The sequence below is a fragment of the Anastrepha ludens genome, chromosome 2 (assembly GCF_028408465.1).
Source record: "Anastrepha ludens isolate Willacy chromosome 2, idAnaLude1.1, whole genome shotgun sequence".
In the NCBI taxonomy this organism is placed as follows: domain Eukaryota; kingdom Metazoa; phylum Arthropoda; class Insecta; order Diptera; family Tephritidae; genus Anastrepha; species Anastrepha ludens.
The window spans coordinates 168,127,758-168,147,122 of record NC_071498.1 but is presented as its reverse complement, the minus strand read 5'-3'; the positions used below and the strand labels follow the sequence as shown (position 1 = coordinate 168,147,122).

General features: G+C 34.5%; 2 protein-coding genes across 3 annotated transcripts; one reads left to right on the top strand and one right to left on the bottom strand.

Moving 5' to 3' along the window:
• Window positions 1-530: 530 nt before the first annotated feature.
• Window positions 531-10,416, bottom strand: LOC128855803 (serine/threonine-protein phosphatase 5). The gene is made up of 8 exons (XM_054090988.1): window positions 9,836-10,416; window positions 9,053-9,291; window positions 8,846-8,996; window positions 8,667-8,788; window positions 8,187-8,457; window positions 7,671-8,121; window positions 1,957-2,038; window positions 531-1,873 (listed from the first exon to the last, which is right to left on the bottom strand). The coding sequence occupies exons 1-8, from the start codon at window positions 10,095-10,097 to the stop codon at window positions 1,814-1,816; spliced, it is 1,638 nt and encodes a 545-aa protein (XP_053946963.1). The 5' UTR covers window positions 10,098-10,416; the 3' UTR covers window positions 531-1,813.
• A 2,212-nt stretch (window positions 10,417-12,628) lies between these two features.
• LOC128855801 (uncharacterized) lies at window positions 12,629-16,619 on the top strand. 2 transcript variants are annotated; one of them, XM_054090986.1, is made up of 3 exons: window positions 12,629-12,951; window positions 13,251-13,506; window positions 15,468-16,619. In XM_054090986.1, exons 2-3 carry the CDS (start codon window positions 13,294-13,296, stop codon window positions 16,011-16,013), a joined length of 759 nt encoding a protein of 252 aa, XP_053946961.1. In that variant the 5' UTR covers window positions 12,629-12,951; window positions 13,251-13,293; the 3' UTR covers window positions 16,014-16,619. The 2 variants fall into 2 exon arrangements, with proteins under 2 accessions (XP_053946961.1, XP_053946962.1); XM_054090987.1 differs by having other exon boundaries at window positions 12,630-12,803; window positions 12,878-13,506.
• Window positions 16,620-19,365: the final 2,746 nt, after the last annotated feature.

Below are 19,365 nucleotides of genomic sequence, written 5' to 3'. Positions count from 1 at the left end.
AAAGCAAAAAAGTGGGGCCATGTTTTAGCACTTCAAGAATAAAAAAAAAAAATGTTTAAAAAAATCGTATTTTTATTTTTTTGAATTTTTTGTTCGAAAAATTTTTTTATGAAAATAAATTTTGTATAAAAATTGATTTTCTTGACTAACATTATCTTATTTTTGAAAATCCAGATTTTGTAACCAAAAAAGTGTGACCATATTTTAGCACTTCAAGCATAAAATATTAATAAAATAAGAAATGTTTAAAAAAAATTTCGTATTTTATATTAATTTTTTTTTTCAATTTAAATTTTGTTCGAAAAATTTTAATTTTTTGTTCGAAAAAAATTTTTATGAAAGTAAATTGTGTATAAAAATAAATTTGTTTGACTAAAATTTTTGTATTGTGCCTTTTTTGAAAATCCAGATTTTGTAACATTTTAAAAGTGATTGTAAAGTGAAAAGTTCTTAAATTAACTGCCAGAAAGCAAAAAAAAGTGTGACCATTCTAGCAATTCAAGAATAAAATATTAATAAAATAAGAAATATTTAAACATTTTTTCGCTTTTTTATTTATTAAAAATTTTAATTTGATACACATTATTTTTTTTTAATTGCTCTATACTTTGTTCACTCTATTTCACGCACATCAATATGCAACTTTTCGTTCTCATACGTATTATTAAGAATATATTACTACGGGGTAAGTGGCATCCAACCCAGCCAGGCGTACTCAAGAATAGATAGGCATATTCACTCTTTAACAAGCATACATACCTACATACATAATCGGTATTTATGTAATTTGCAGCTTGATTTGTTTACAATTTGTCTTTTTACTTTTCTACTTCTTACACTACAGCGAACACAATATTAGCGGAAACTTCACACAATGCACATGCGTGGGTGTGTGGGAAAGGATAATAATTATGTAACAAGTTTTAAAATATTGTATGGAAATGAAATAAGTTGGAGTGTTATCGGGCATAATTTTTCTTTGTATTTTTTTTTTTTTTAATTAAATACATATACATACGTATATGTATATGAAAACCACAATTTCGTATCCGTTCATAGCAAATATGTATTTTTTTTTTTCATTCTCTATTTCCATAAATTTTTTAGCATGGCATAAGTGTTTAAAGTAAAGTAAAATACAACTAAAAACATTTAAGATCACTCAACGCATTTGTAAAAAATTGCAAAACAAATGTTAAGGCGCAAATATTTCAATTTAAATAAAACATATTGTATAAATTCCAATTATGGTGCAATCATACCACACTCAAGTTTACCAACGCTTTTTAATGAACGTTTATTTAACTTTCAATAAATGAAAAACAGAATTAACCACATCATTGTCTATTTAAGTATAAATGTTTAGATTATGTAATTGGATCAAAGGTAATTTTCCCAAATAATAGCTGCTTTCTGCTTTTGATACGCTAAAATAAGGCGTATTTGCTTTTTATACAAATGACTATTAAAATGTCCAATATGGTACGTTATTCAAAATAATATTAATACATATATGCGTATCCACATACGGAGGTTTAAAAAAAACTGATTGTAGCCAGCAGTTTTATATTCATTCTTGGGTTTCTATACTCTAAGCACCAGTTAATGTTTTAAAAACAAATTTGAAAACTCCTTCCAAAAGCTCTATGTTTCGCAAGCGATTTGTGAGTTGAATTCGCGGTAGTGTTCATACGGCATGCTGATGTCTGTTGTTGTTGTTTTCGTCGTTTGTTGATTTTTATTGAATAATACAATAGTTGCTTAAACGTTTGCCCACTTTATAAACTATACAGAGCCAACTTAAACTATATGACTACGCGAGCAAACTCATTAAGCTGTTTGCATATGCCATTGGCTTGACATCGGGGTGACGCTGCAATGAAAATAAACGTCCACATTAAATTTTGTCCAGGGTTTAAATGTTAGCACAAATTTATTTTTGAAAATTGCACTCACCACAGCCTCGAATGGTTCGAAATATGGGTACAAATCGTTGCCTTTTATTGTTATAAATGCGCCCATATTGCCCATAGTATCACTGTAAGAAAAGAATGCAATGAACACATAATAGTAGTGGTAGTAGTAATATTTCAGAATAGGTAGGCCCAAAATAAAAAATAAATAAAAACAATTATGGCAATAATTTATAAGATTGTGTGCCTGCCATACAATAGCAAATATGTGGAAGACAATATAAGAAAATTCATTTATCATAAGGCCCCCTGTATTTAACACAAACAGATATATAATTGAATAATGCATAATATTGGGTTGGCAACTAAGTAATTGCGGATTTCACTCATGTTGTTGTTGTTGTAGCAGCATAAACATTCCCCATACATATATGGGAAATGCTGCTGAAGTGACAGTCCTTGGCCGGATATAAATCCGGGGTTTCCGGTAACATAGAACCGACTGTCATGGGAACGGGATTTCACTCATATATAGATGGCTTCAGTTGAATTTTTAGGTTTGCAGACGTAGCACAAATGTAAAACACTTATAGTTTTTTGATAGTTGGCAATTCAGCTGCCAATCAGTAAAAAAAGTTTTTTGATCGGTTGCGTAGTTTTCGTTTGGCGTTCGTTGAAAAATGGAAAATCAAAAGGAACATTTTCGACATATTTTGCCTTTTTTATTTCCACATCGCAAACTCATAAAAAAGTATGTGCTGTTTATGGTAACGAAGCCTTTAAAGAACGGCAGTGTCACATTTGTTTGCCAAATTTCGTTCTGGTGATTTTTCAGTCAAAGATGAAAAACGCTCTGGTCGTCCAGTTGAAGTTGTGGGCGCCCTAATCAAAGCAATAATCGATTCGGATCGTCACAGTACGACACGTGAGATTACAGAGAAGCTTCATGTGCCACATACATGCATTCAAAATCACTTAAAACAATTTGGCTATGTTCAAAAACTCGATACAGGAGTCCTTACGAAACGCATTTCCCTACGAAACGCATTTAACGCAACGCTTTAACAGCTGCGATTTGCTAAAGAAACGTAATGAAAATGATCCATTTTCAAAACGACTGAAAACTGGCGATGAAAAATGGGTTGTTTACAAAAATACAATATAAAGCGGAAAAGATCGTGGAGCAGGCCAGGTGAACCAACTCAAAAAATATCAAAAGCTGATATTCATCAAAAGAAGGTTTTGTTATCAGTTTAGAGGGATTACAAAGGAATTGTCTACTTTGAACTCTTACCACCCAACCGAATGATCAGATCTAAAGTATACATTGAAGAATTAACGAAATTAAACAATGTTATTGAAGAAAAGTGGCCCGAATTGACAAATCGAAAAGGTATTGGATTCCATCATGACAATGCAAGGCCACACACATCTTTGGCTACTCGGCAAAAATTATTAGAGCTCGGTTGGTCCACCACATAGGCCTGACCTTGCACCATCTGATTACTTTTTCTTTCGATCTTTACAAAACTTCTTGAATGGTAAAAATTTCAATAATGATGATGATGTCAAATCGTACCTCATTCAGTTTTTTGCTAATAAAAACCAGAAGTTTTATAAACGTGGGATTATGATGCTGCCTGAAAGATGGCAAAGGGTCATTGATCAAAATGGGCAATACATTAGAGAATAAAGTTATTTAGTGCCATGAAAAAATTGAGTTTCTAACAAAAATCCGCAATTACTTATTTGCCAACCCAATAGTTGCGTTCCCCTAAGGGCGTTATAACTTTCGCTAAATCTAAAATGTTTCAGCAAAATAAAGTACACAGATTTTCGTAAGGTCCGAAAAAAATACTGATAATGGCGACATGTCAACACTAGATTCTAGCTCCTTGCATTCTTTTACCCAATAAACACATAATTTGATCGCTTCTGCAGCAACGACACGCGGAAATCTTGCTGTTGCTAGGCTTAAGCAACGCGCAATAAAACACTTGTGTTGGTGGAATGTGTATAAAAATTGCGGCATACTCCCGTTTCGTGCTGCCTCTAGCAGTTTGGGGTGTTGGATGACAAAAAGATTACTTTCTTAATAAAAAAAGCGTAAAAGCTTCTCAACCCCCCAAACTTGCTCTCCATAAAAGATGTCAGAACTAGAGGCTGCCTCAAAAATTTTCAGTTTCTTTGAGGTATTTATCAAAACGACGTTTTAGTGCTACTTGAAGAGTGCCAGACCGGTACTTCAACCATTTCACCTATCCTTGGATTATTAATATATTTCAACCATGTGACGTTTATGGCTGTTTTGACATCAGTTAGTTTCTTATCTAGATGTATGAAAGACGTGAGATTATAGTTAATTATAAATCCTAAGTATTTGTATTCATTAACTATTTCTATTGGGACATTCCCATATTTCCAGTTACAGTTGTTTGAGACTCTACCACTCATCCTAAAAACGACTACTTTGGACTTGGCAAGATTAATTTTTAATGCTCATTGCGAGCATCCAGTGCATCTACTATTTGTTGGAGGTCAGGGTGTGTATCCGCCAATAAGACCGAATCGTCAGCATACATTAGAACTTTGACATTTAGGTTAGGTTGACATGGCTGGCTGACAGCCATCACATAGACCTATTGGCCCTTAGTGGCACCAAATGGAGCTTGACCCTTACATTTCCTTGTGGTTGGCTTCTTGTAATAAGCCTGCATCTTTTGCGAATCTAAGTAAGCTCTGAAGCTCTAACCCTCTAATATTGAAGAGCTCCTAACCATTTCATTCGGGTTCCAGTTAATGCAGGGCAAGAACATAGAATGTGTTCAAGAGTTTCCCTCTGGGTGGGATACGGTACACTAGACAGGGCTAGTTTCCCTCTCTTCTAGTTCATTGCAAAATTTCCAGCTTGCATTGCTTGCAATTACCATCTTGTATGCGTGTGCCGCTAACAAATTGTGGCCTGCCAGTATACCTACGATAGTTCTGCTTTCCTTTCTAGACAGGGCTAGTACGAATCTGGCATTCTACGTACACATGATTTTCGCGGTTTTACAAGTAGCTAAATTATTCCACCTCCTATCCGTGTTTTCACGTCCGCAGCGATGCTATTGTATACCGTATTTAAAGGATTCAGTATGTCGTTTTCTTGTTCGAATTATATATAAACAGCGCTTTTCGCAATCTCATCTACAATTTCGTTTCCTGCAATGCCCTTATGTCCGGGTACCCAATAGATGTGTAACCGTCTGTCTGCGGCTAGTCTCTCTATGGCTTCCCTAGTCCTAAGAACGTTTTCAGATGCAATTTCATATGAGTTTATTGCCTTTATTGCCACGTGACTGTCAACGTATAGAACTTTGATATTAGTGTTTGCAATTTGTATGCCTTCTTGAGATAGTTTAGGTACAGTGAGAAAAGTACAGAACTTAAACGCAACCTTGCCGCACGCCCTAATTTAGAGCAAAATTATCTGATTCGTGTTGCCCTCGTATATAAGGCGTATAATCTCGATCATATGTGTTGACATGCCGTACATCGCTAGCTTGTAAAATTCCAGTGTCGAAAGCGTAAGCAAAATCGACGAAAAAAGCAAATGTTTTCTTATTTTCCTCAAAGTTTAATTGAATAATACTTGTTAAATTAAATATGTTATCTATTATTGTCGAATAATCCCTCGAAATCCAGCTTAAAATTCATTAAGTATACTGTTACAACCGATCCATGCATTTATTTGGGTTAGCATAATGTCGGTAAAAATTTTGCTCAAGTCCGCTGAAATTTAATACTAAATTGGGATTTTCTTTCTTGAAGAGGGGATCGTCAACAGAACTCATAATATATACAAATAAAATTTAAAAAATTATTAGTTTGGGGGAAAAAATCCATTACTTTCTCGGTAGATGGCTGTAGTGATCGATATTTCGTTAAGTATCAATCAAACAATTTAAAGTTTATACTTGTTGTCAAGTTGACGTTTCACACAAAAAATTATTTGGTTGTTTTTGATGTTGTTGTTGTTGTTGTTGGCATAAACATTCCCCTCACATGTATGGGGAGTGACAGTGCTATAAACTGGGTCTTTCCGTTAACATAAAACCGACTGTCGTGGATTGGTTGTTTTTTGGTGTTGTAACAACAAAAATATTCCCCCTTGGGCCGAATATATAGTAAATCCGCGTAGTTCCGGTAACATAGAACCGACTGTCGGGAGAACGTTGTTTGTTTTCTGTTTATTCCATTCAGTTGTGAGTTACAGGGTGTTAATAAAGAGAAAATTTGGCGCAGTTTTTCTTTGATAAAGGCGAAAATGCAAGTCAGGTTGCTGAAATTGTGAATGGTGTGTATGGTGGTGATACTGTAACAGCTAATTACGTACAGCTTAGTTTCGTCAATTCCGTTCAGGCATTTTTGATGTTAAAAAAAATGTCGATAAAATCACAGAAATAATCGAAATTGGTCGGCATGTTAGTAGTCATAGCATCGCTCTGCAGCTAAAGATCGATCACAAAACAGTTTTAAAACATTTGCGCACAAATTTTACGCAAAAATAATCGATTTCTTTTTCAAACTAATATCAATCTATAATTACTATAAAAATTAAAATATGACATTTAAGCTAAAAATATCGATCATATGTATGAATATGGATTAAGGTGCCTACAAATGTTTGATGTTGGTAGTAGCTCTACAATATTCAGGGTTGGACATAGTACAATAAATAATTAATGCAATAAACGGATAGTTAAAACATTGAAAAACTGAAGACTTAGTGCTAATGAATGCATACTTTCCATTACTACCACGATATATTTGAATGGGGGGCGGAGGGGGAGGGGCGTGGCTTCCACCCACCACGCCCATTAGAAAGAGCAAGGTCACACCATTATAACTGTGAAGCCTCCTAGGGTCCTTATAGAACCCCCAGGAGAAGTTTAAAAATTAGGCTTTTCCGACCGCATTTGCAGTTTGTACTGAAATACAGTTGAAGAGAAGTGTAATCGCGCGATTTTATTCTAAATTTTCAGTATTTGTAAAAATATTTTTTTTTTTGTAATATGTATGTATGTATATTCGAAATCAAAAAAGCGCCCCTATAAATAATAAAAATAATAATAAAAAAATTGTTCCCTTTTGGTTGACTGGGTTTTTCTTATTTCGCTTTGTTCTTCTCTCTCTCTCATCGTTCATTTGACAGTTCGCTCCTCACATTTATTCTGCACGGTATTACAAACGTTTAGAAGAACATTTGTAATAATACAATTTCAATAGAATTTGGAGTATTATTTAGTAAAATAGCTTTAAATCAGGTCTTCATTTAATAAAGAATGTTTATAAGTGAATATTGTTACTTTTCTGTGTTTGTATTTGAGTAAAATACGCGTCTGTAATGGGGCATTTTTTCAAGCTTATTCAAAAAAGAAGTATATTTAACATTAAATATTGCTATTAATTCTTAATTGTAATTTATAAAAAATACTATAAATCCAATGGCTGATGTAGTGACTACATTTGCGTGTTATAATTTTTAAATTCGATCCACGCACTTAGACATTATAAGCAAATATACCGTGGTAGCAATGGAAAGCCCAACCCTAATGAAACCCTTATTTTAACTACCACTGAAAAAATGAGTGATAGTGCAATTTAGTGGTAATGCAAAATACCCAACCCTGACAATTATAACTAAAACTTCATTCTTTCTTCGTCCATAATTGTAGAATTTTCATATGAACTTAACGTATCACAAAAACTCACCAATAATTAGGTGCTGAAAATACCGTAATGCACTGGCCATCATGAGTAACTTCGTAGCCCATATCTTTGACTTCATGACTTCGTACGATATATTCCAGATTATTTCGCTTACAGAACGCCTTTGTGACATCGGGCCCGAATTGTATGCCAACACCACGTTTCGAGGGTCCACGACCCGGCCATGCCTGCGGATCGGACCATAATAGTTCGCACATTAGTCCCTCTTCTGGTGGCTGGCAATTACGTTCAATACGACGCAGATCGTCCAAAACGACATTATCACTTGAGAATAGACCACCATGCATAACCAGCACTTTTTTGTTGATACAGTGACATAGTGGCAACCAGTTGAAAACACGCGTGAACATATCAGCCATGCGCGATGTATATTTAGCCGTTACTTCACCAGTGAAGCCGTACATTTGATTCATATTAATGCTCTCATGATTTCCTTTGGAAAATATATAAATTTTATTAAATAAAATATTAATATAATTCATATTCAATTGAAATTACCTCGTGACATGAAAAAGTGATTTGGGTATAAAAGTTTAAAGCCAAATAGTGTAAATATACACTCCACGGAAAATGAGCCTCTATCAACAAAGTCGCCATTGAATAGGTACGGATTCGTTGGTGATGGCAAGCCATTTATTTGGAAGATATTCATAAGATCATAGAACTGACCGTGAATATCACCACAAATTGTAAACTTCGATTCGTCGGGCACATGAATGTCAATTAAAGAAGGCTGTGTACGCATGTATTCGTCGATATCGCAGAGTATCTATAATAATAATGGAAAGGATAACATTTTATTTTATATATATGTGCAGATGTTACGTAAATAAATATTTTATGAAAAGTTATGCGATTTTGAACAACTATAAGGGTTGCATGAACTACTAATATATAACTAATTTATGGACAATTTTTAGTTGCTTATGCTTGCATATATTAGAGTTGTTCAAGTTCTTCATAGAAGTGCATACATACTTTGTAAGCATATTTCCGATGAAGGATTTTTTGGTTTTTATAATGTTCCATTAGTTCCAGCATGAATTCTAATGTTACTTTGTTATCTTTGAGGGCCGGCCCCGTGTAGGCATCTTCAATAGCTGAAAAATCGTATTCTTAAAAGCCTATTAAATATATATAATGCAAATTAGAATTACCTATATCTTCCAACTCTTTGTACATTTCGGCTAACGTTTTTTCGGGTGTATCAACTGCGATGGCACGTTCGAAAGCACGCATCTTGACTATCTTATTGCATTCCGTGAATTTAAGTTTAGCGTCTTTGTCATTAGGACGACATTTTGAGACCTTTGCGTATGGAGGCACATGCATTAATGTTTCTCTTATAGTTTTAGATTACTTACATATTCAAAGTCTGATAAGGCTTGCTTGAATTTCCCCAAAGACATCTGAGCTGCGGCACGACGATAGTACCCCTTCAAATATGCAGGATCGGTTTTAACAGAAGCGATACCATCCTGCAGCGCGAATCCAAAACTCTCTTGCCGCAGATGAGCTAGTGAACGGTTGGCATAGTAAATAGCGCATGGATATAATTCTATGGCTTTGGTGTACGCTTCAATCGCTTTATTGAATTCCTTGTCTGTGAACATAAAGTAGAATATTGTAAGTATAGAATTGTGTAAATAGAAAAAAGTGTAAATGTTACTAAATTTAAACTTATTAGCCTATTTCTATATTGCATATATTAAGACACAGGTGCAAATCCGAAAAATCAATGTAATTGTTGTAAATATTCAAAATTAGTTTAGTACTGTGCAATTATAAGTAATAAATAAAAGTATTATCTACAAATTTGTCTGTGCCCTCACCGAGCCCTGCGCTGTTGCTTAAACACGATTCGCATATTATCAAAGATCAATTAACACCCAACAACGACTGTAATAGCAACAACAGCACTCCGGAAACAGAAGGGCTAGCGGGTGTTTATACGCAACGTCCGCCTACTTGCCGTCTGCTTTCAAACACTTTTAGGTTAGAATGAAGAACTGTCAAGGGGTGCGCGCTTTCATTTTTAGTTTTGACACACGGGCAAACGCAAGGGTAAGGGCATTTCAAGTCCGAGTAAAACGTTTCTTATACAATGACTATATTATGGACAAATGTAAATATTAATGTTAACTTACTTTTTAACATCTCATTTCCCTGATTTTTGTAATTTTCAGCTAATTCCTTTTTATTCACATCATTGTCGGTCGCCTCTTGCGCGGTGGTTGACATATCCATTTTAGCCGTCTTATCCACCGCATTATTGTTCTCGTTCATAGTTTTTGGGGTAGTTACGGCTGTGTCGGTGTCAGTGTCCGTGTCATTGGCGGCCGCTTTACTCACTTCACCTAATTTTTGGTCCTCGTTGTTCTGTTGCACTTCTACTTGTGCCGCCGACATGTTTTAATTAGTTTTCCCTTAATTTTTCTTTATAATCTTTTTATTCCTTTTATCTCCGTTTCGTATGCTGCACTTACTTTTTGGGGGGTTTGATACTCGTGCAAGTGAATGCGTTGGCGCTGCCGTCTATTTGATTTGATTATCTACAACTTTTCCACTTGCAGAAGTCACCCTCTTTTTTCTTTACTTCGAACCGCAAAATAATTTGATTATATGATTTATAGCCTTTTAATTAACTGCTTTAAATAAAATTGAACTTTCTGTAATTTACCTGCTTGAGTTACTCAGATAGAAAAAGAAGTGTTCGTCTCAAAAAGGAAATTTTCTGACATATGGTGATAGTGTTGCCAGATACTCAAACCCTTTGCTGACAATTAATCATAAAATTATAGTTTATAGTTGAAGTAGTAGAATTCATTCATGTGCTTTATCGATTTCCAGACTTCGTGAAAGTTTGTTTAAATTTTTAGAAATTTACTAGATGAATATACAAAGCTCCTTCCAGACCAATTTGAAGCAGTCTACATACATCGTTTTTTCCAAAATGTTAAAAAGGAAAGATTTTGGAAATTCTTCTGTCTCGCTGAAATGCCATTATTCTTACAGACAAAAGTGAGTCTCTTGATAATATTATAAGTTTACTTGATAAATATTGCCAGTCATGAACGATCAATTAGCTAAAGTGCGAAATACCCTACTCTAGCGGCTTGTCAAGCCAGGCAAAACTGCAATGTTCAAAACAATTGGATTAGTGTGTGGAGGTGTTTTTGTGTTTGACAAGCCATTTAACGCTCGTTTGAATATTTTACGTTACCAGAACGACCCGGATTTATATCACTGTCACTGTTGTATGACTGTCACTCTTTGCGCTAAATTCAAACCAGATTTGTAACACGTTTACGCTGAAGATTAATAAACTTCAAAGCTTTAGAAAATTAGTGACTGTCGCTGCTTTTATCGCTTACCGGAATTAAATTAGAATTTCGAGTTTGAAAGATTCATGATTATGTAGTTTCGGGCGAAAGAAAGAAGTCGCATTGGTAAGCCGCTTGAATAAGGTTTTTGTGCTTAATTTACATTAAATTCTTCATATCCGCTAAAAATTCTCTGTTGCAATATCTTCGAACTGAACACAAAGTTTTGATCGGCGCCCAGTTTGTTTTCTTAAAATCAAAAATAATTGAAATACAAACATAATTAATCTTTTTTCCTTTTCACTTTCTGTATAATATTTGTTTTGTTTCTCGGCTCTCAGCGAATTTGAAGGAATCAGCTGATTTGCTGACGTAATAAGTTATATGAGAGCGATTTGTTCACAACAGAGATCAGCAAAAACGTGTTAGTGATATACGAAAAACTTAAAGCAGCTGCCTATCTACTCATGAACAATCATTGAAAAAGCTTAAGAATACTTGTGAAATGGAATGAGATACATGTGAGAAGGAGCAATCTATCAAAACCAATTGCAGCAATGATGAGAGCCTTCAACGAATTGCAACTGCAAACGGCTTATAGGCGAAATAATTAACCCTAATCACATGTCGTTCCATTTGGCACCTTAATCCCATGTCGATGGGTCGGCGCTTAATTTCTACTATATAACGCCAAAAGAAAATTAGAAAAAAATCATAAGGTATCTTCTAAGCTTTAACTAAACATATACGAAAAGATTTTTTCAAAAAATTTTATTTTAATAATATTTCATCATAAACTAATGGTATGAAACATGCACCGTGCAGTAGTTTCATAAAAAACAGGCCGGACACGAACGACCATCGGCATGGGATTAGAGTTAATTTGAATTGAAATGAAAAACACTCAAACAAATACAATAGGTTTAACTGATACAATCGATTTATAAATCATATATTTAATTATTGGTTAATTTATATTGAATATGCAAATGCTTCGTATGAATAGAAATTTTGACTGAATTACATTTATTGAGCACATTCTATTAATTTAAATCCCCTTATTGAGTATTTTGTACAATTGCTGCTCAACATTCAGCAGAACACAAACAAAAACAAAAATTTATTGGAAGAAATTCCTCTTCGTTTGTTTCTTTTTTATTCCCAAAATTTGTCGTGCCCTCATATATTTCAACCATGGTGTACAAAATACAAAGGATGGCGTCTTCCGAAAACAGAAATTTACTTTTTCTCGACTTTGACGACCGATGACGTCAGAACAGCTAATAAACGATTTAAGACAAGTTACTTGTTTGTGAATATCCGTACTTACGTGCTTGTGAATAGCCTTATTACCTTTTTATAACTTATACCATAGGTTTGAAATGCTCTAATGAAGGTACAATTTTCTTCATCCAAGCCTAACTTTAATGAAAAAATCTCGGAAAAATATGGAACCAATTCCCCAATGATAGTTTTAGAAGCAAAATAATATATTCTAGGTATATATGAATATTTTGAATAATAAGAGGCACCCTTAAAATACTGGTTTTTCGATTTACGACTCTCCATTATTTTTGACAGTTCTTTATTTACGTGAGACAATAAAAGCAAAATGCAATTGGAGTTCCACATAAAATGCAAATACAACAACAAGAACTGCAGAATAAAAACCAAACATTCAAGAAAAAGAATATTTTTGACCGCTATAGTGCCAGACACCAGACACCAGCCAGCGGTCAGTATCAATTGTGATAGAATAACAAATAACTCGCTTATATTCATATGTGTGTATGTATGTATCACGAAAACAGCTGCATAACAACCAAACATGAACTTCTACGTTTGTATATAATTGAAATATTCTAGTTTTTCCTCTTTGGCTCTGATCGTGAAAGAAAATTGCAGCGCAGAGTTCAACGCAAAGCGGAGTAGTGGAAAAGGTGAGCTGGGATAAAATGAGAGGCAACAACAAAACGATGTTGTTAGACTAGCATTTGCAAATGTGCAGTGGCGTGAATGGCATCGCATTGAAAAACGCTGAGCTTAAAGGCGTTCCTAACGAAGAGTGAAATAATTAAAATCAGTTGATTGCAAGGCATTAGTGGGTTTAACTTGCGACAGCACTATCCTGGCATACTATTTGCAAAATCTAGCTTTCGAATAAATTTATTGGTGCAACTTAGTTGACCCAAAGATATATTTACTAATTTGAAGTTTGTGCTGCCAAAATTTTAAATAGGTTTCGGAAATTTTTTAATATCGAAAAAAAAAAACAAAAAAAAATGGCTATGAACAATTTATCAATTGATGGCGAGTTCCGTTACATCATACAGTGGTTTAACGAGTGGAGTGAGTTGCAACGTGATGATTTTGTGCCGGTCTTGGTGGAGTACCTGCTGCAGGGCGAGGCTGGTGAAGTCTATATGAACGGCATGGTGAACTCTGTGGCCCTTACTGGTATCCAAGATAAGCCAATGAGTTTATTCCAATGCAGGGTAAGTAATGTTTTTACTGTGATCAAAACAAAAAGAAAAAACCTAATGGCTCTCAAAGTACTTTAATGTTCGTTATAAGTTTATCTCTTGTGTGCATTTACGACTGCGATCGTTTCGCTATAATTGGGTGCTAACTGTAAATTTTTGTCTGTGCTAAAAAGTAAAAAAATATTAAAATTAACTGTCTACAACTGGTGAATAAGTCCCACAGACGTTAAGTCGCTTTTTAAATATATTAAATACTGGTAAAAATGTCATAAAACCCAAATAGCACTAACAAGTCACAACTACACACAGGTGCATAATAGTTTACACGTCAACTGCTTAAGGGGTAATACATGTACAGTTAGAAAGCTGAAAAAAGCGAATTTTCCAGATTTTTTTCTGAGAAAACGTTTAAATTTATTGACCTAGAAATGTGTACATCTACTATGTTATCTTTTAACTGTATTTTAAGTCTTAGTATTAGTAAAAATATTTATTTGGAAAGGAGCTACAGCTGATCTCCGGGAGCTCCTCTCAAAAAAAGACGTTTTGCGGTGACCACTATATCTCTGAAGTGGATCCTCTGCAATTAACAAACCAAACAGATTTCGTTAAAGTAATGTTAAATCTAGTAATTAATCGAAGGATAAGCAAAATAATTTTTTTTTGACAAAGAAGCCGCCAGTTCTCAAAGAAAAAAAAATCAATTTTTGACCAAAATTTCGGCCTTAAATTGTTTATAAGAAAAAAATATTTATCGGTGGGAAAAAATTTACGATTAATTACTAAAAAATATATTTAGGAAGCTTGTGATAAAATTTGAGACTAATCGGTATAGTCGTAAAGTCAAGTAAAGTTTATCACCAACTTAGAAACCACCATTTTGAGAAAAACGCGTTTAAAGTTTGCTTTGTACCCTCAAGCGCTTTTTCAAATTTGCGTGTAACTACGAAAATATTCACCGGAACGATATTGAATTTTCTGTGTGTATCCTTAAATATACATACCTATGTATGTACATTGAGAAAAAAAATCAAAAAAAATCGAGGTTTTGAAAATTTTAACTGTATATTACCCTTTAAGGGGGGAGCCTGCTTTAGAGGCTTAAAAAATCGATTTTTTTTTTGCATAAATGTCTTCCCAAACTATCCAAAAATGTGTCCTCAAAATTTCAGAAGCAAATTCAAAATATTTTCGGAGTTACAGAAGAAATTGTGATCAAGCGTCGAGCAGGTATACGAGCGGCCGGTATACATATGTATGTACATATATACAAAAACTTTGACGCGCGATTCCTCGGTTTTTTATTTTTACGATTTTTCCTAACTGGCGGGAAAGATAGGGAAAAAGTTAAACATCCTATCGAAACGAAATAACATTGATTGGATTTGGAATTAAATTCTCTTCTAGTTGAACCTAAAAAACCGTAAGAAAGTTATGATTAACCCACTTTTTAAACAATCTAAAGTGAATTTGTTTTTCCCAAAAAAAAGATTTTTTTTTTAATTAGCGAAAAATTGTTGAAGTTCTCACTTTTTGTTTAATTTTTGGGTTTAACTAGAAGCTATACTATACTAAGATAAATTTTTTTTTGGGTTTTTGGTTTGAAATGAAAATTGCGACCTGCATCTTTCCCGCCGCACGACACATGCACACTCGAGGCGCTTGTACCAGGCATGATATGACATATATTTTAATGAAAAAATTTGAGAAGACTGTTGAAATATATAACAATAAAACCTGAAAGTTTCGTTTCAATCGAATATTTTTTTTCCTTCCCAAAAAAATCCACGAAAAAATCGATTTTGTGAACCCTCTAAAGCAGGCTGCCCCCTTAAGCTAACTTTCGACGATAGCAGCGGTTTGAAAAACGTTTCAGTAAAAGAGTCATATATATATTTAAAAAACAAATAATTGTAAATCGAGTCCCATATTTGTTTCATTTTTAATAATAACTTGAACATTTTTATATTTAGATAAAACTCTTCCGCGAATGGAATAAAAAATGGCCTTTGGACCTAAAGCACAAGTTACAAAAAAAAATTGTCGAAATTGATTCAAAAGTGGGCGAGAAGATCACAAATGAAATCAAATCGCATGGCGGCGAACCATTGATTATAGAAACGAATGGCTGTAACGGTGTTGCTGTAGACACGGAAGTACCTATTGAAGCTGAGGTAGACAACGGTGAAAATGCAGCATCTGATGTTACTGCTGACGAACTTGCCGAGACGGCAGAGGAGGCAATCAACTTGGATAGCCAAATTGTAGCAGCATTGAACAATGAAACACCGGTTGATGACAATATCACAACTGAAAATGCAACAACAAATGCGACTGCTGATACAACCGACTCTGCAGGCTCTGCGGCTGTTACAGCTACGATTCTTTTGAATTCTATTATTGATACACAATTGCATTTGGAACCTGCAGATCAAGTTCAAATGCAAACGCAAAGCGTATTAGAAGAAAATAACGCAACCACTGATTGTAGTGCAACCACCACTGCCACTGTGGCATAAACAAACATTCCATTTCTTTGTGGATAAGCTAAACAAGAAATACATTTTTTATATACATACATACATATATTTAACTTCACTTTATCACTGCGACAGTTAGTTGGAACGAACAAATGTAAACCAGAATTAATTACCTACATCTATAAATGGGCTAATTGACTTCGATTATACTTTAACATTGCGGCCAATTACCGTTACTGAAAAAATGAAGACGCCAGAAAAGACATACATACATTTAAAATGAACTATTAATACACATAACACATTCGCGTTTGTGTTGCAACAATAACAATCGTTGGCGTTTACTCGAATAGTCGCAATCACTTCAAACAGTCTGAGGCCTAATAAACTTAGATGCTTCTAAGATGCTTTTTTTTCGGCAAAAGTTATAGTCACAAATTTGTATTTAATACAATTGTTTCAAAATAAATTTTTTTATATTTTTTTATAAACTAACTGTAACATTCCATATGCATTATGTTGAAAATAACATTTTCATTATTAATCATTGACCTAAGCAACTAATATAAGTGTGTATTTTTCTATTTCATAAGCGAATTTAATAAATTCAAAATGAACTGTATACAAAATTTTTTGTAACCTAAATTGAATCTTTTTTTGACTCACGCAAAGTATTATTTCCCAAAATGGTTTCCCCACTTCGTTAGATTTGAATATATCCGCTCTGTGATTTAAGTTCTGATTGGCCTTTTTATTACTCACCCAACACGTCATTGTGGAGCGCAATAGCTTATTAACTTATAGTCACAACAACAATTTCCGATGTTTCCGTACATTCACAGTTTATTGCATTTTATACGTTCGCATGCAAAAACATACATATATACATAGAGAGGTTAATAAACATGCAATAGAGTTAAACTGATCAGCAATAAAATTCATAGGCACAAAGCACAGTGTATTAGTTTGAGCGAAAAGGCAAATTTTTTTTGCGCAAGTTGGACAAAATATACAGCTTTCGGAGCTGGTTTGCAGATATTAATAAATACCCCCCAGATGTGGAAATATTAATTAAATAGGTATATTATAAATATCGAAAATCTGTGCTTTCCAAGTTAAATAGACGCAACAACCGGAGATTCAGTGCTTTCCTATTTCAGTTTTACGTGTTTCAGAACTTACAAAAGTGCCGCCCTCCACGCAAATAAAGCAATTTTTGTTTTATATCTGAACATTTTTTATTTTTACGTCTGAACAAAGTGCCATAGTTGATGATAGATCAAAAAATCAGTAAGCAGTTTCTGCTACTTTAGGAACCACCTCAATAGTTCTTTGCGGGAGGCAGAGCCTACTAAAGGGTTTTTCAATAAGGGCGGGTAGATGTTGAAATGGAATAAAATGGCGTTTGCTGTGCGGCACGTAGCGCTGTCCTGCTGGAACCACATGTCGTCTAGGTCCATATGGTTCAATATGGGCCATAAGAAATTGGAAGGGACACCACGTCTACCCAAAAATGGGCGCAATGCACGCAACGTTTGCGTTAATGAACACTCATTTTGATAATAAAGTTTTATCATTTGAACGTGCTGTTCAATCGTGTAACTTGCCATGATGATTTGGCATAAACAACTGAATAATAAACAAAAGATTTGACAGATGTCACCAAAACAAAATGGCTGCCACAGGGCGCCAAAATCGACCCGCGCCAATTAAAAAACCCTTTATTAAGCATGACGAAAGCCATCTCTTCCAAATCACGGACGAGATCCACACGGACAGAAAACATTCCCGAGACGACGTAATATAAGCAGGCCATAAACAATTATTAATCAAGAGTCCATGGTCATCTTTTCGAGTTCTCGCCGCCACGTGAATGCCGCTATCGGAGCACAATCACCACTCAAAGCAGACAAAAAATTGCAGCTGCTTCGTTATACTCTCGTTATTTAGTGGTGCAGTTAGTGATGAAGTAGCCGTAACCATAACCACAGCTGCCGTATCACAGCGTTTGCCGATTAGTCATGGCGTAACTATAAACAGCTGATTTTGAAGTAGAATCAATGACAACATTTGCATTTTGTCATATAAACACTGATAATTTTCCACTAAGTCAATTAATTTTTCTTCGTTCATTTCTAATATTCAAATTTGTATCGCAAATATCAAAAGAAATGCAAAGTATTTCAGAGCTGTTTACGGTTACGGCGAAAAATCAAATTTCAATAGACACATACGGCTACGGTTATGGTTACGGCGTTATGGTGCTGTACCTATAATCGCTTACAGTAGTGCCCATATGTTTGATCAGAACATCCACTAATTGCAGCTTTAGCCTAGTTCAATTAAGTTCTGGTTACTGTAGCAGGCTAAACTTCTACTTATCCAGAGTCGATTTTGACGTAGTCAAGATATAGTGTGCGGTATGCGAAGATAATCTGCATGACACTAACCACATCTTCATATGCTGGCTTAAATCCACGCACTTCCCTTTAGTCCCACGCTGTCGAAATAGGCTATTTCCTGGACCTGTTATTAAATGAGACGATTGACGACAACGGCTAGTGGTTTCAGCGCTATACAGCTGTTACAAAAACAATCCATAAAAAACGCCTCCACCAGAGACGGCTAAAGACGGTAATTTCAGCAGCATTCCCTAAATTTTATGCGGAGATTTTTACGCTGTTACAACAACAACAGACGCAAAAAAAAAAAAATTAAAACATTGTGCTTATGTTGTTGGTGTATGGCCAATTGAAAAATTAAAAATTTGAAATTTGAAAAATTAAAAATTTTTTTTTGTTTTTTTTTTAATTAGAAAATTAAAAAAAATTGTTTTTGTTGTAAGAATTCAACCGAAATAAAATAAACAAAAACTTTTTTTGCAAAAATTATTTTGTAACACTAATTTATAGTGCCAATTTACGAGAGTCATTTGAAAAGTTCGTGCAAAGTCAGAGACATGCACTACTGGCGCGTTTCGAGGTTATGTTTAGTTAGAAGTATCTCTTGGAAGAACACACACCCAGTTTCAGCCAAATCGGTTTATTTTTTTGTACGAGTAGTTGACATTCGTTTGAATCGCAGAAGTCCAGTGATTTTCTTATCCATCACGACAACGCACCTGCGCACGTCTCAGCAGTTGTTGGAGGTAAAATCAATGAAATTAGGATTCCAACTCGTTTCACAAGCCTCCAATTCTCCGGACTTGACTCCTAAGGGATCTCACAAACTGATAGTTGTTCCCGAATTTGAAGAAATGGCTGGCGGGAAAAAGATTTTATTCAAACCAAGAGCTGATTGCAGGTGAAATGGCTATTTTTCAGACTTGGATAAGTTTTATTATTCGGAAGGGATCATTAAACTAGAACATCGTTGGACGAAGGGGATAAGC